We start from the raw sequence: 14,549 nt of genomic DNA on the forward strand, positions 1-14,549 counted from the left end.
TGTTATTTTTAATTATTTTAGTTATTATTTTAATAATATTATTATATTCTATATCATAATTATATAATATATTATATAATAATACTTTTTTGTATTATATTAAATATAATAATAAATTAATTATATATATTATAGTATAATATAATATAGTCGCAATTTTTAACTATCAACAACAATTCAACCTCATAATTTATCAAACGCTATTACACTGATTTTAGAACCAACACAGCTACTATAATTATAGTTTACTAAAAACTTAACTATTTTTTGTAATAGCTGCTTCTTCTTTCAACACAACTAAAAATATTTTTTTCAAAATCTACAACACTACCAAACTAAGCCATAAGCATTCCTGAAGGTAAAAATTCTTCAGCCCCTTTCATATTCATGTTATAGCCAATATTCATTTCTTATGGAGTGCTAGTCCTACATAAATATATAAATCTCAATCACGTACAACCAATTACAAATAACACATATTTTCAATAAATCTAAAGACTCCAATTTATCTCAACTGAAACAATCAATTTCATAAATCTCATAAATGCATATTAATTTCACAGCCAATTTTACAGTCTATACATCCAATTTCATGAAACACACAATCTAGATAACTAATTTTACATATTTCAAATAACCGAAACTAAAAACTCAAAAGCAATCACAACTAAAGAAACCAATTACACAAAACAGAATCCATATCCAACTAGTCTCACAACCTAAACTATTCAAGTCACCACCAATTTTCTAATCTAAACAACGAATTTCATGAAATGCACAATCTAAACAACTAATTTCACACATATTTCTTTTTGAACGAATTCCACGCTTTTCAAATAACTCTAAACTAAAAACTCGAGATCATCACATTTAAATGTAAAATTCCATAACTTCACTATTAAAATATAAAATTATAGTTAGCCTACCTATTAATAGCTTAAACTTTTAGAATTGATAAACTAATATCGTATCAGAGTGGGAGAACCTGAGTTTAAACTCTCATAATTACACTCTTTATCTCCATTTAAATTCTTTAATATATCTCAGACTTAAATATTCACGTGTTAGGCTTTCTAATTAATTTACTCACATGATTGCTTATTGTCCAGCCCACACGTGAGGGAGAGTGTTAAAATATAAAATTATTGTTGGCCTACCTTCTAATAGCTTAAGCTTTTGGGATAGATTGGTAAATTAATACAGAAGTGTAAGTTATAAAGTTTGATTTGCACATTTTATCAAGCCTAACGAGTTCAAATAAGCATCTTAACCTATTAATCCCACATTATTTAATACAATAATAAACACCAACTTATAGAGACGCTGGGTCATCCTATTTAATATGTTGACGATTTAAGATAGAAGTTCAAGTCTTCAAAAAGTCCAATTTGCACATAATATCATAGCCCAACAAGTTGAAACGGGCTGCTTAATCCATCCAGATGTTCACGTGACCTTCATTATCCCTAATAGATGTTCACGTCAAAAAAAAAAAAAAAAGAATTCATTTTCTATTGGGCTAAAATTGCAAAGATTTTTAAGTTGAATAGGTCAATCGCTAAAAGAAAAGATTAAAGATTAAATTGTTAAATTTAAAAAGTTGAGAGAATGTTTATAAAAAAAGTCCAATCGACATTTTTAAATTATTTTAACGTTAAAAATATAATTTTTATAACTTTTAAAACTTAATGATAATTAAAAAAATAAACCTTTGAAATAACATTATAGATTAGAGAGCGCAAATTAAAATAATATATAGGCCTCGTTCGTTTCGATGATTCGAGTTTAGAATTTGAGTTGAGATGTGATCGTATGTGAGAGTTTTTTACTGTAACAAAAAAGTTAGATGTGATTGTTTGTAAGAGCTTTTTACTGTAACAAAACTCGAATTCTAAACTCGAATCAGCGAAACGAACGAGGCTATATTTTCACAGTTTTTCAAACCAAATATAACATTTAGCATATAGTCTCAGTACTTACATCTCAAATTTCACGTTCCCAACACAAGTGCAGAACTGCGTTTAATTATTTGCGGTCATCACTTTATCACAAAGTACAACGGCCGAACCAATCACAATCAAATGCTTCCTCCGCAGTTGGAAAGGATGATGCTCAGCGAACTATACATGAACCAAACATACGGACCCACCAACGATAACCAACACGATCCACACAAACGACAAAAAAAAATAAAAAAGAAAAAAACCCAATAATAAGAGGACGTAATTAATATGTGTATGGACCCAACCAGTGGTCCCCACCAGTCGAAGGAAAATAGAATCACATGCGTGCCTCCAATAAGTGGACCCCACCAGTCTTTTCTACCATCGGAAGTGTCGGAATGCTCTGCTCGTTCCTGAAGAAATTCCCGGGATCAACTCTGGTCTTTATCTCCACCAGCCTCTGGAAATTATCCTTGAAATACTTAATCCCGTATTCCCTTCCCTTCTCGTAACTCGTCTTCTTCGAATCATGGCCGTTGATTCCCAGGTCGAGATCTCTGTAGTTCAAATACGACACCCTCGGATTCTTGGCCACAAACGGAGTCATGTAATAGTAAAGCCTCCGCAACAAACCAATGTAGAAATTCGCCGCCTCTGTTCCCGGCTCATCCCAATTCACCAAGTAATGAATCTTCGCCAAGTTTCCGCGGTGCGGAAACGGCGTCGCATTCGCCGGAATCCGAGCCATTCTTCCCCCGTATGGATTAAGCGCCAGCATTGGAAATTCCAGTTCGATCATTCTCTGAAAAATCCAGTTAAGACCACTTTTCGGAATTGGCTCCTTCAAATAATCAGATTTTCTCTTAAAGTGAACGAGCTTTTTAGGCGTTCGAACGAGAAGATAATCGTCTCTCGTCCCAATTGGTAAATCTGCCCAGAAAAAAATGGATTGGACCCAGCTTGTGAAAATACAATCGGATTTTTTTAAGCCAAGTTCTGGAAAACTTTCATACACCAAATTTAAAAGTCTCTCAGAATCTCCAAGAAAAAACCCTACAAAAGAAGCTCTTACAGTCTTGTTCTCTCTTTGATCGTTACTCTTCACAACGTCGAAGAAAATTCTAATGAAGAGGTCGTCGTCTAGCTTCGGCGCAACTTCCTGCCACCGGTAAACGACGTCGTCCGTTCCTTTCTCCTCCAGAGTTTTCTCGACTCTGAAAACGACGACGTTTTCCGGAATCCGAACAAGATTAATTTTGTAAGCCACGACCACACAGAAACTAGCTGCGCCGCCTCCTCGTATGGCCCAAAACAAGTCTTCACCCATGGTTATTCTGTCGAGAACCCGTCCGCGAACGTCGACGATTTGAGCATCTACGACATTGTCGACGGAAAGACCGTACTTTCTCATCATGGTGCCGTACCCTCCACCACTTAAGTGTCCTCCGACGCTGACTGTCGGACACACCCCGGCCGGGAACCCGTGGACTTTGCTTTTCTCGGCGATTTTGTAGTAGACTTCGCCGAGAGTTGCACCGGCCTGGACCCATGCTGTCTCGGTCGCCATGTCAATTTCGACGGAGCGGAGGTTTTGCATGTCGAGGAGGAAGAAGGGGGCCTTGTGGGAGACGTATGAGACGCCTTCGTAGTCGTGGCCGCCGCTGCGGATCTTCATGTGGAGATGATGCTTCCGGGCGGCGATTATGGCGGCTCTCACGTGGGAAACGTGAGTTGGGGTGATGATTAAAAGGGGTTCCGGGGTTTTCGGGGTGGTGAATCGGAGGTTGCGGATGTGGGATTGAAGGACGGAGGTGAATGAAGGGCTTTCGGGGGTGTGGATTATTGAGGGAGAGACTGGGTGAGAAGGATCGGAGGAATTCAGGAGTGAGTGAATGAAGGACTCCTGAGTGTGAACTGGGTGATCAGCCATGGGTTAGTGTTGAGTACTGGATATAATGTGAGTGAGTGAGTTGAGAAATTAATGTGGTTCCTGGATGTATGATTATATATGCGTGGACACTTTGGTATATTTGAATCTTGCAATATTTAATAGGGTAGTTTTAGAAGAATGTTATTTGAGGTCAGAATACCACCCACTAATAAAAAAATATGAATCTCATGAGGTGAGACTCACATATATGACTCACATTTCTGTTAGAATAATGTTTAATACTAATAGTGTCTTTAAATATTTTTTTATTGACACATCATCAATTTTTACTTTTCCTGTCCACATTCTAACTACACATCCACATAAAAATGATTAAACTTACTTTTTACACACTTCTATTATTTTAAAATTACCCGTAATTATCTTTCATAAAATTATTAATTCTTATCACTTTATTTTTCTTTCCAGCTATTTTTATTTTAATTTGTTATTCTGATATTACATCTACTTTTTTTTCATCAAAAGCAAAACAACTCAAAACTAAAAAGAAATAAATGAAATTAAAAAAAAAAAAAACGAGAACATGACTGTGTTATATAAATTAACGTGCAACTAAAAAAGACAAGATAGCAAGTGAAAGTGCTAGTTTGGTATTGATATAATTGGCGTAGAAGCCGATTGGGGGCTGTGAGCAACAAATCTGGTAACAAACTTGGAGAGGAATCACGTCCAAACCAAGAAGAAATGCAGAGAAGAAACAAGGAAAAACACAGTGTAATCAAAGGGGTGGAAATCCAATTTCATTCACCAAATTTTCACAGCTGCGTACAGCTTCTCAACGAGGGATATTAACCTAGAGGAATTCGATCAAAACGACCAAACTCAATTCTCAGTCACAAAACGATAGAAACAAGCAAAAACGACACATCAACATCAGTCTAGCCATTATATAAGTTTTAGTCTTGGCAGCAAATAACATAACATGAGCAACATATTAAAAGTTATCAACAAAAGGACTGTCTCCTACATCATAAATCACATATGAACATAAATAGCAAAAAAAAAAAAAAAAGAATGAAAGGAAAAAACAAAATCAATCAAACTATTAAAAAAAAGCAAAAAATAAAACAAAATAAAATTGTCAAACAACAAATATCAAAGAAAATTAATATACCTCCACGCAACTCTTTTAAATAGCCTTTGAAATGTGAAAGTTATGGTTTTGTTATAGATTTATAATAGCAATAGTTTAGAATGAAGAGATGATGTGTTTGGGGTGTGTGAAGAGGAAAAAAAAAACTACTTTTATTTTTCTTAATAGTAAAATTTAACTATATATTTATGTGAGGGTGTTTTTCAAATAAGAATTTTTAATTAAAAGAGTGGTGTGAATAAAACCACCTTACCTTATTTAATATGATTTCCTCTCTCTTGTCGGCCCCGTTCACTTCGCTGATTCGAGTTTAGAATTCGAGTTGAGATGTGACTTTATGTGAGAGCTTTTTACTGTAACAAAAAAGTTAGATGTGATTGTTTGTGAGAGCTTTTTACTGTAGAAAAACTCGAATTCTAAATTCGAATCAGCGAAGTGAACGGGGATCCAAAGTTTAAGAAAATAGGAGTTGAGAGGTCGGGTTGTCCATATTTTCAAAAAAAGAAAAAAAAAATGAACACAAAAACTAAATGTCAAAAAATTTAAGGACTAGGTAAAAATCCCAACATTAATTGAATGTAAATGAGCGAGCTATTGCCCTTGATACTTTCTATAATCCATCTCTCCGACCAAACGAAGACTTTCCTAGTTGTCGCTGTTGTGTTTATACACCTCGCAATCTTTGATGATTTGCTTAGCTAAGGCTTTTGGTGCTCTATCTTTTCGCTAATTTGGACTTTAGCCGTAGCCCTGAGTTGTCAATGACCACCAATGGAACGATATAGTTGTTTGCTCAAAGCAAAGGTCACCTTTTGATCATTTTACTGGTTGGTTTCGAGAATAAAAACAAGGACGAAATATTGTACCTGGACCAAGTTAAGATAATACATTTGATTCCAAGTTTCCAACTTAAAATATCCAGATATTACAACTTGATTTAGACCTCAAAATAGATGTAGTAAAGATCCTATTTAATTTATCTGATCAATCACGAGAGTGTGTGTGTTTGTGTATTCAACAAAATAACAAAGAAAATAACAAAACTGAAGAGTTTAAAATGGAAATTAATATTCTAGTTAATTTTTAAGGACTTAATTTGGACAAGAAGTGAAGAGAGTGTATTTTGCATTTAAAATAAATATATATATTTTTTTTATAAAAAGCTTCAATTATTGTGCGATTAAAACGTGATTATAACTATAAAATCTCATAAGTCATTACTCGAAAATTATCTAGGAACTAAATGACACCACACTACAGATTTGAAAGACCTAAAAAACCAGTTGAAATTTTCTCACTGTTCAGCAACCGACCATGTGAGAAATTAGACAACTTAATTGATGCAAGTAAAACTTCAAATCATTGTATTCATAAGAAAAGATGTTCGTCTATAACCAACGAGAAGCCATCGATTACAGCCAAACTTGTCTAGAAACCAAAACAAGTTCGAATATTCTAAAAACTGTTTTAAGGCATTCTTAGTCGTCAGCCATGTGAGCCCAAAGCGCAGTTCCACCAATGAAATTACGAAACATGAAGAACAAAAGTGGGGCTACGGGTTTTATCATAATTTTATTATATGATAAAATTACGGCCAAAATCATATTTAATATACTCAACAATATGTAATGACAGCATCTAAATATATGCAGAATTACCGTCTTTTATTATATGCATTTGCTGAAAATGTTGTTGCTATCATTTCTCGTTCACTCTAAGGTTTACCATTAGTAGGATTTAAAATTCAACTAAAATTTATATATATATATATATATTTATGAAATGTCCTAATAAAATCACCATATGCTTGCATTTTATTTTGATTTAAATTTAAAAGTATACTATTTTAATATTTTTTAAGAAAACTTGTTTAAAAAAGAAAAAGAAAAAAACAGTTGATATTTTACTCACACAGAACACATTACACATCTGACTAAGGATAAAAATAACGATACCTAAATTTTAAGGAAATATCAATATAGGTGGTAATTGACGTATGGAAATAAATTTTAAAACACTTTATTTTTAAATGTGACTTTGGAAAATCTATATAACTAATAATTCTCAATTAAAATACTAAGTATATGATAAATATGCATGTTAAAAATAAATATCAACTTTAAGTTATTTTACGCAAAAGATATTACGTCTCTCTTTTCACATCAGTACTTCTAAAATAGATAAATTTCACGAAAATATCGTAAAAGATGGAAATGTCAATTTTTTAAACCTTGCCTCTGACTATTATATACATATATATAAGCGCAATTATGAAACCTTTCTTTGTAACAGTTTCTGGAAAGCTTTACGAGAAACTTGTCATTTTGTGTCGGCAGCAACAGTTTTCCTTTTTTTTTTTTTTTTTTTTTTTGGTCTGAAGGAGGAATATAAGGCCTATAAAACATTATAGAAGTTCAATAATTTAAATCCACCATTTGCTTCACGTGCTAGGCCTTTGTAAAAGTAACACTGGGGACACCCAATATAATTTTGATAGCGACATTAATTTGTCATTATTTCACAGATTAGAGGCCTTCCATAACTTTTAGAATGGAAAAATCTCCATATGTTATCATAACATTCTTTTAACCAATCCAATCCAATTTAATTAATTGCACTGTATATCTACAGATTGAATTTCTCGGATTTGCAGATTGGTCTTTTGAGTTTAAGACTTGTAGCCCATTTTCCACTATCATCATAAACTCGTTACAAATTAGAAAAGAAGAAAGAGGGAAATAGGTCAAGACTTGAGATGAATTAAAATTAATAGGCTAATAGTTTACATAAGTTAATAAATAGGTCAAATTACTATTTTTGTCCATAACTTGTCTGGTTATGAAGTGTCCATAAATCACAATTTTTATCCATAATTTATCTGGCTATGAACCATAACTTGACAAGTTTGTCAATAACTTATCTAGTTATGAACCATAACTTGACAAGTTATGACATATTAATTTCTATAACTAAAAATTGGCCTATATACTTCCTTAAGCTTTTCATATTGGCATATTTTCTACTATTTCTGATTAGAAAATTAAAATAAGACATACAATAACATATATATAATAGTTTACTAAGATCCAGTTTATTTCAATACAATCGTATTTAAGTATTCGACAATAAAGTATGTGTGTATATATACATATATATATTTATACACATATAGACATGTATAAATATATAAACACACAAGTGCACGTATGAATATATAGACGTATATAAATCTTTGTCAAAAACGTATGTAATTAAAACATAAAACTCTAGGAGATTTTTGAATTGTGGATGAAAGCAAATAATATCATATGTGATACTGGCTTCAAGGGTCCCAACATAATTGGGATGTCTTGTTTTACCTTGATGTTAGTTGCTTCTTCTCATCATTTATTCAATAAAACAATATGTATGTGTGTGTGATTAAGACATTCATTTTGCAGTATAATTATTATTTGAGAAAATTGCCGAACTTACTTTTAAAGTGCATGCGTATAAATTTTTACCTTTTAGTACTCTTATAAATAAATATCTTTTTGATTAATATAATTATATGACTAAAAAGATATAAATTAAGAGTAAAAGATAAAAATGTAGACCCGTGCACTCTGAAATGTGCCTTTCCTTTTCATAGCATGATAGATATATACTTATTTTTTTACCATTCGTAGAATTAATGATACCATGATTTTTATAGTTATACTAGCATGAAGATGTCCCTAAGGCACGTCTCATTTGTAACTTTTTTTTTTTTTTTTACTTTACAATTTGGATGCTTTTGTTTTTCATAAAAAGAATTATTTTATCAAAACAATTATAATTATTTTACAATTTCATATTTATGTATGATGATGGTTAAAATCAAAGTTCAAAATACAAATGCATCTTTTCCCTATATATATATATGTGTGTGTGTGTGTGTGTGTGTGTGTGAGTGCACGCAGTAAAGAGTATTTAAAGATTTACAAGTTGAATTTATTTGAGAAAATAAAAGAAGAAGAAGAAACAAACAAGAAAGCATTTGATACAAAAAGAGTGAATTAATAAAAAAAAATTATACTTGGAATGCATTTCAAGAAAAATGACATTTTAAAGTATAGCATGAAGAAATATTGAATTTGGAATATATTTGAATAAAAATTATGTCAATGGGTAAATTAGCGAAAAAGTTTTTAATGAGAAAACTCCCTAAATACAAGAATTTTTTTTTTATTATAAAGAAGTAGCCAAGCAATTAAGTGTAAAACTCAAAACAAGTATCTCTTCTTATATATCTACTCGATTTGTTCTTGTCCATATGTTTAGGCTTGCACCGTCTCTTTTCTCTCTCCAGCGCTATTGAGACAGAAAACCATCCACAGTCAATATTATTGCGATGGTTTGCATTAGAACTTATGTCTTGTTCATTTCACCGATTTAAGTTTTCAGTTTTAGGTTTCTATAGTAAAAAATTCTCAGAAAATGTCACATTTAACTTTTTCTACTACAGTAAAAAGCTCTCACAAATTATCACATCTCAGTTCGAATTGAAAACTCGAATCTGCAAAATGAATTCGAATTGAAAACTCGAATCTGCAAAATGAACGAGGCTGACATATGATAATTCAAAAGTAGGACCAAAATTCAGCACTTGATCAATTGCAGAATATAAGATCCAACACATATATATACAAAGAGCAAAGTTGAATTGTCCCACATAGAAAGGACATGAAGGAGAAGTGGAAGAGTTAGACTATAAATACGGCACTTCATGTGCAGCACAAAACAAGGAGTCGCGTGGTAAGCACAGAGCGAACTATTCTTTCGCCTTTTACTAAAGAATACCGTGTGCTTGCCACATAAAGCGACATACTCAAATTTTTTAAAGGGGTTTCTTCTATTTGGTGAAGCCCCACAGTTTAAGTTCTAAAAATTTGAGGTATTAATAGTAGTCCTGGTATTATTAGAGGTTACTAATCGGTATAGATTGACTAGCATTAAACTAAAAATCTAAACACAAAAGGTTAAAAAAGGAGAAAATAAATAGGGAGTAAAATAATATTAACTCTACTAATTGGATACTAATTAAAGTCTAATTAGTATTAATAAATTATAGCCAATTAATAAAAAAAACAATTAACAAATGTACTTTTTCAATATATTTTAACATAATATGTTACTCATATTTGATGCATTACTATGACAAGTTAAATAATAGTATTATTTACTTCAAAAATCTAAACAAAAAGTTAAAAAAAATAAAATAAAATTTATTAAGCAAACAAGTTTAAAGCGTGAGGTGTGATATGAGGTGTGGGAGAATGCATAAACCATGTGTATAAATCTTGATCATTCCATTTAAAATTAAAAAATAATTGGGTGATGACGTGGACCATTAGATTGCTTGGTTGAAGATAAGATATCATTGTTATTCCATTTGTCTTTTTTATTTGATTCGATTCACTATCCTGCAAATATCCCATTATGGGCATTGCCCATTTTGAGAAATTCAAAAAAAAAAAAAAAAATCAAGCTTTTTGTCAGCTTTCTTTCTCCTATTTCCTATATATAGCTTGCAATGTAATTTAGACAAACAAGTTGGTCATCTTAATTGTAGTTATTGATATATTTTTATTGTATCTATTTGGAGGTGTGACGTACCTCGTGTATATATTTCAACTCCTATAGTAAAAAGGTACTATTTATTTAATGATATTTATGTATCCCACACCTTCTAGCTAGAATTAAACTCTTATAACAAAGGGAAAATAGTGAAAAGATTGGGATGTTATCTAATCATCAAGCCCCCAACTCCCGAAATGGAATTAGAGGCGGAATGCTTTGTTCATTCTTGAAGAAATTAGTTGGATTAACTATAATCTTATCACGAACCAACATGTTCAAATTATTCTTAAAATACTTGTTACTGCAAACACTTGCTTACGTGTAGCTTGTGGTGCCATTGTTGCTATTCCTCCCAATATCAAGGCCCCTATAATTGACATATGTAATTAGATTTTTTTTATAGAGGAAATCAAGAGTGAAATTAAATCTACTATTTATTTTATTTTTATTTTTATTTTTTTTTGTAGGGTAAGGCAAGACGCTACTACCAACACCAATTTTCTTTTCAGAAGCATTAATTGAGTGAAAGGAAACAAATTTGTTCTATATAAAAAGAGTAAACCAATTGGCGCAGAATTTGGCATTTTTTACTTTCCTACCTGTATCTAGCTGGTTTCGAAATCATGTACCGGATTTAGATGGCTAAATTGATTTATCTATAGACCATATTTTGTAATGACTTATTTTCTTTCTTATTAATAAAATTTGGTAGGACGCTTATAGATATAGAATCGTCTTTTAGAAGGTGCAAATCTATTTCAATCAAATTTGATCTTTCATCTTGTTGGCCATCCCCAATTTAGGGTCCGAAAAAATAAAAAAGAAAGCTAACAGATATATATTTTTCCTAACAAATTATGAAAGCTACACAACTACACGTATGAAAAAAAAAAAAAAAAAAAAAAATTCCTTGCCAGCTCTGAACTTCTTCTTGGCCATCCCCAATTATGAAAGCTACACAACTCATTAGAGTTAACAATCAAAAATCTCGGAACTTCTAAGTTTGCGACAATATATATCATCAATAATCTAGCAAATGTGAGAGCTTTTATTATAATAAAAAAGTTAAATGTGACTGTTTTTTAGAGTTTTTTTTATTATAATAAAACTCGAATCGGTAAAATGAACGATACCCTAATTTTAACAATGAAATTTCTCAATTTTTTGTTTTAACGACGTACAATTGTTAATGCTCATCTAAGATCAAATATAATTACACATGGCACGTGATCTATCGGAATTTCATACTAAAATCCATAGAAATCACAAAATCCACCAAATCAAACAAAGATACAAAATACATCATATAACACGTGATCACAAAGTCATGTTGTCCGAGGTTGCACTGCTGCTAGCATAGTCATGCCTTAAATCACATGGATTTCGCCTGAGTTGCGTAAGCGTCACCTAGAAATTCTATGGGTTTCAACGTCTACTGCATTGTTGAAAAATCCATTGAAAATAGTGCAACAGAATTTAAAAATATTTATTTAAAACTAGGAAACTAACTCGTGTTGCTATGAAAAATAAGTTATTATTACCTTTATAAATGCGTGAATAACACATTTGACAGAACTTTTATTTCTTGAAGAATCACAACCATTTGATCTTTTATGTTATTCTCGTACTATAGACTGTCGTGTTTATGGCACAAGCTAAACAATTTCTTCTACATTCGTATCTCCTTCTAATCATTACATGTGAACAACTAATTTTTCTCTCTAAGTTGTTCTAAGATTGATTAGACCTTATACCTACCTCTATTTATAATATAAGCAAGCTAGTTATAAATGCTATAACTTGAAATCACTATATGTAAGCAATTAAATTTTCTCTCTAAATTGTTCTAAGATAAATGAGACCTTATACCTCTATTTAAATTTAATTACGTGTGAGCTTTCTGGGTTGATCGTACATGTGGAAGTTTTTATTGTATTCAAATTCAGTGAGGCTACCCAATGAGAAAAATAAAAACAAAAAATAAAAAAAAATTCTCGTAAGGGCTTCTAGCATTCTACCAATTAGCTCAACATGTTGAAATATTTTAATGTAGACTTCTATAATCATAATAATTCACTCTATTATGAATCAAAATATTTTATGGATAACTGTGTTAACGTGAATTAACAAATGTATGTATATTAAATATCGGTCCATAATGGAATTGACACTTAATTTATTGACTAACTTTAGGCCTATAGACTCCCTCTTCTCATCAATACTTTGTCAACTCATTAGGCCAAATAACTTCTCTAGAATAATTTAGGGAGAAAGAGGGAAATAGGCCAAGACTTGAGATGAATTAAAATTAATAGGCCAATAGTTTACATAAGTTAATAAATATGTCAAATTACTGTTTTCGTCTATAACTTGTCTGGTTATGAACCATAACTTGACAAATTATTCATGGTTTTTGTCCATAACTTGTCTGGCTATGAACTATAACTTGACAAGTTTGTCCATAACTTATCTGGTTATGAACCATAACTTAATAAGTTATGGCTTATTAATTTTTATAACTAAAAATTGACTTATATACTTTCTTAAGCTTTTCATATTAGTCTATTTTTTATTATTTTTAAATAATTTATCAAGCCCAATAAGCCCACTATAATGTTTGCCCATGAAGTTTATATAAGTGTTGGGGGCTATAAGTGGGTCAAGGGGTTGAGTGGGACATTTTGTCTTTGTATGGAGAGACTAAGCATGTGTTTAGTATGATGATTCGTATCACGGTTTGAATAATAATTTATGATTTATTACAATATTTTTTTTTTATAAAGATACATATAAATTAAAAATCATTTAAAATTATAATTTTAAATCCGTAAATTAAACGTCCACTAATTAAGAGACTAATTAAGAGGAGAGCCCTATTATTCTTAAGCCCGTTTTACAACAAGTTTTCGACGGCTTAGCGGTACGCAACGCTTCTAAAAGGTAACACGTGATCCTTTCGCTTTATGCCATGTCTTAGACACTGTGTCTAATTTTCAACACAAATCATCACGTGTTTAACTTTACGAGTGATCATTACTAAGAAGGCTTAGAAGTTTGACAATTTGTTGTTTCAGTGATGGTTGTCAAACGGATTAAGTTTTTTTTGTTTTGTTTTGTTTTTGTTTTTTTTTTTTTTTTTTGTGTGTGTGTGTGAAGAAAATAGACTTGTTGGTAACTTATCCTTAATCATTTATACGGAAAGTACTTGGATAAGCTCTCCATATCATTGAACCGTGGTTTTCTGTATAAAATTAGTTTTCCAATAGGTAACACGTGATCCTTTCGTTTTATTCCATGTCTTAGACCAGTCTAATTTTCAACACAAATCATCACGTGTTTAACATTACGAGTGATCATTACTAAGAAGGCTTGGAAGTTTGACAATTTCTTGTTTCAGTGATGGTTGTCAAACGGATTAAGTTCTTTTGTTTTTGTTTTTTTTGTTTTTTTGTTGTTGAAGAAAATAGACTTGTTGATAACTTATCCTTCATAATTTATACGGAAAAATGATTAAGAAATCAGAAGTTATTGAGAAAACTCATTTTCAGTAAACGGCCGGGTAGGCAAGAAATGCTCACTGATTATTATTATTATTATTATTATTATTATTATTATTATTATTATTATTATTATTATTATTATTATTATTACTAATGTATATTTATACGTATATATGAATAATGATTTAAGAAATTGATTAGTGGGTATGAGGAAATCATCCCATATTGGATGAAAATCCGGCAACACAAAAGCTGAGGATATATGTAACGTCCTCACCCAACAACAATCCAAAAAAGTGCAATATTAGTTATATTCTTTATTTAATCAACCGAAATAGTAAAAAATAGGCCAATATGAAAAGCTTAAGAAAGTATATAGACTAATTTTTAGTTATAGAAATTAATAGGCCATAACTTGTTAAGTTATGGTTTATAACCAGATAAGTTATGGACAAACTTGT

At 31.2% G+C, this 14,549-nt stretch overlaps 1 protein-coding gene and 1 non-coding gene across 2 annotated transcripts; one reads left to right on the top strand and one right to left on the bottom strand.

Annotated features, from left to right (window-relative positions):
• Positions 1-2,036: 2,036 nt before the first annotated feature.
• LOC112092006 (berberine bridge enzyme-like 8) lies at positions 2,037-3,909 on the bottom strand. The gene has a single exon (XM_024167061.1). It carries the CDS (start codon positions 3,871-3,873, stop codon positions 2,281-2,283), a length of 1,593 nt encoding a protein of 530 aa, XP_024022829.1. The 5' UTR covers positions 3,874-3,909; the 3' UTR covers positions 2,037-2,280.
• A 5,845-nt stretch (positions 3,910-9,754) lies between these two features.
• Positions 9,755-9,869, top strand: LOC112092015. The gene has a single exon (XR_002902397.1). It is a non-coding gene; the product is annotated as a U5 spliceosomal RNA (small nuclear RNA).
• Positions 9,870-14,549: the final 4,680 nt, after the last annotated feature.

The sequence above is a fragment of the Morus notabilis genome, unplaced genomic scaffold, assembly GCF_000414095.1.
Source record: "Morus notabilis unplaced genomic scaffold, ASM41409v2 Scaffold276, whole genome shotgun sequence".
Taxonomy (NCBI): domain Eukaryota; kingdom Viridiplantae; phylum Streptophyta; class Magnoliopsida; order Rosales; family Moraceae; genus Morus; species Morus notabilis.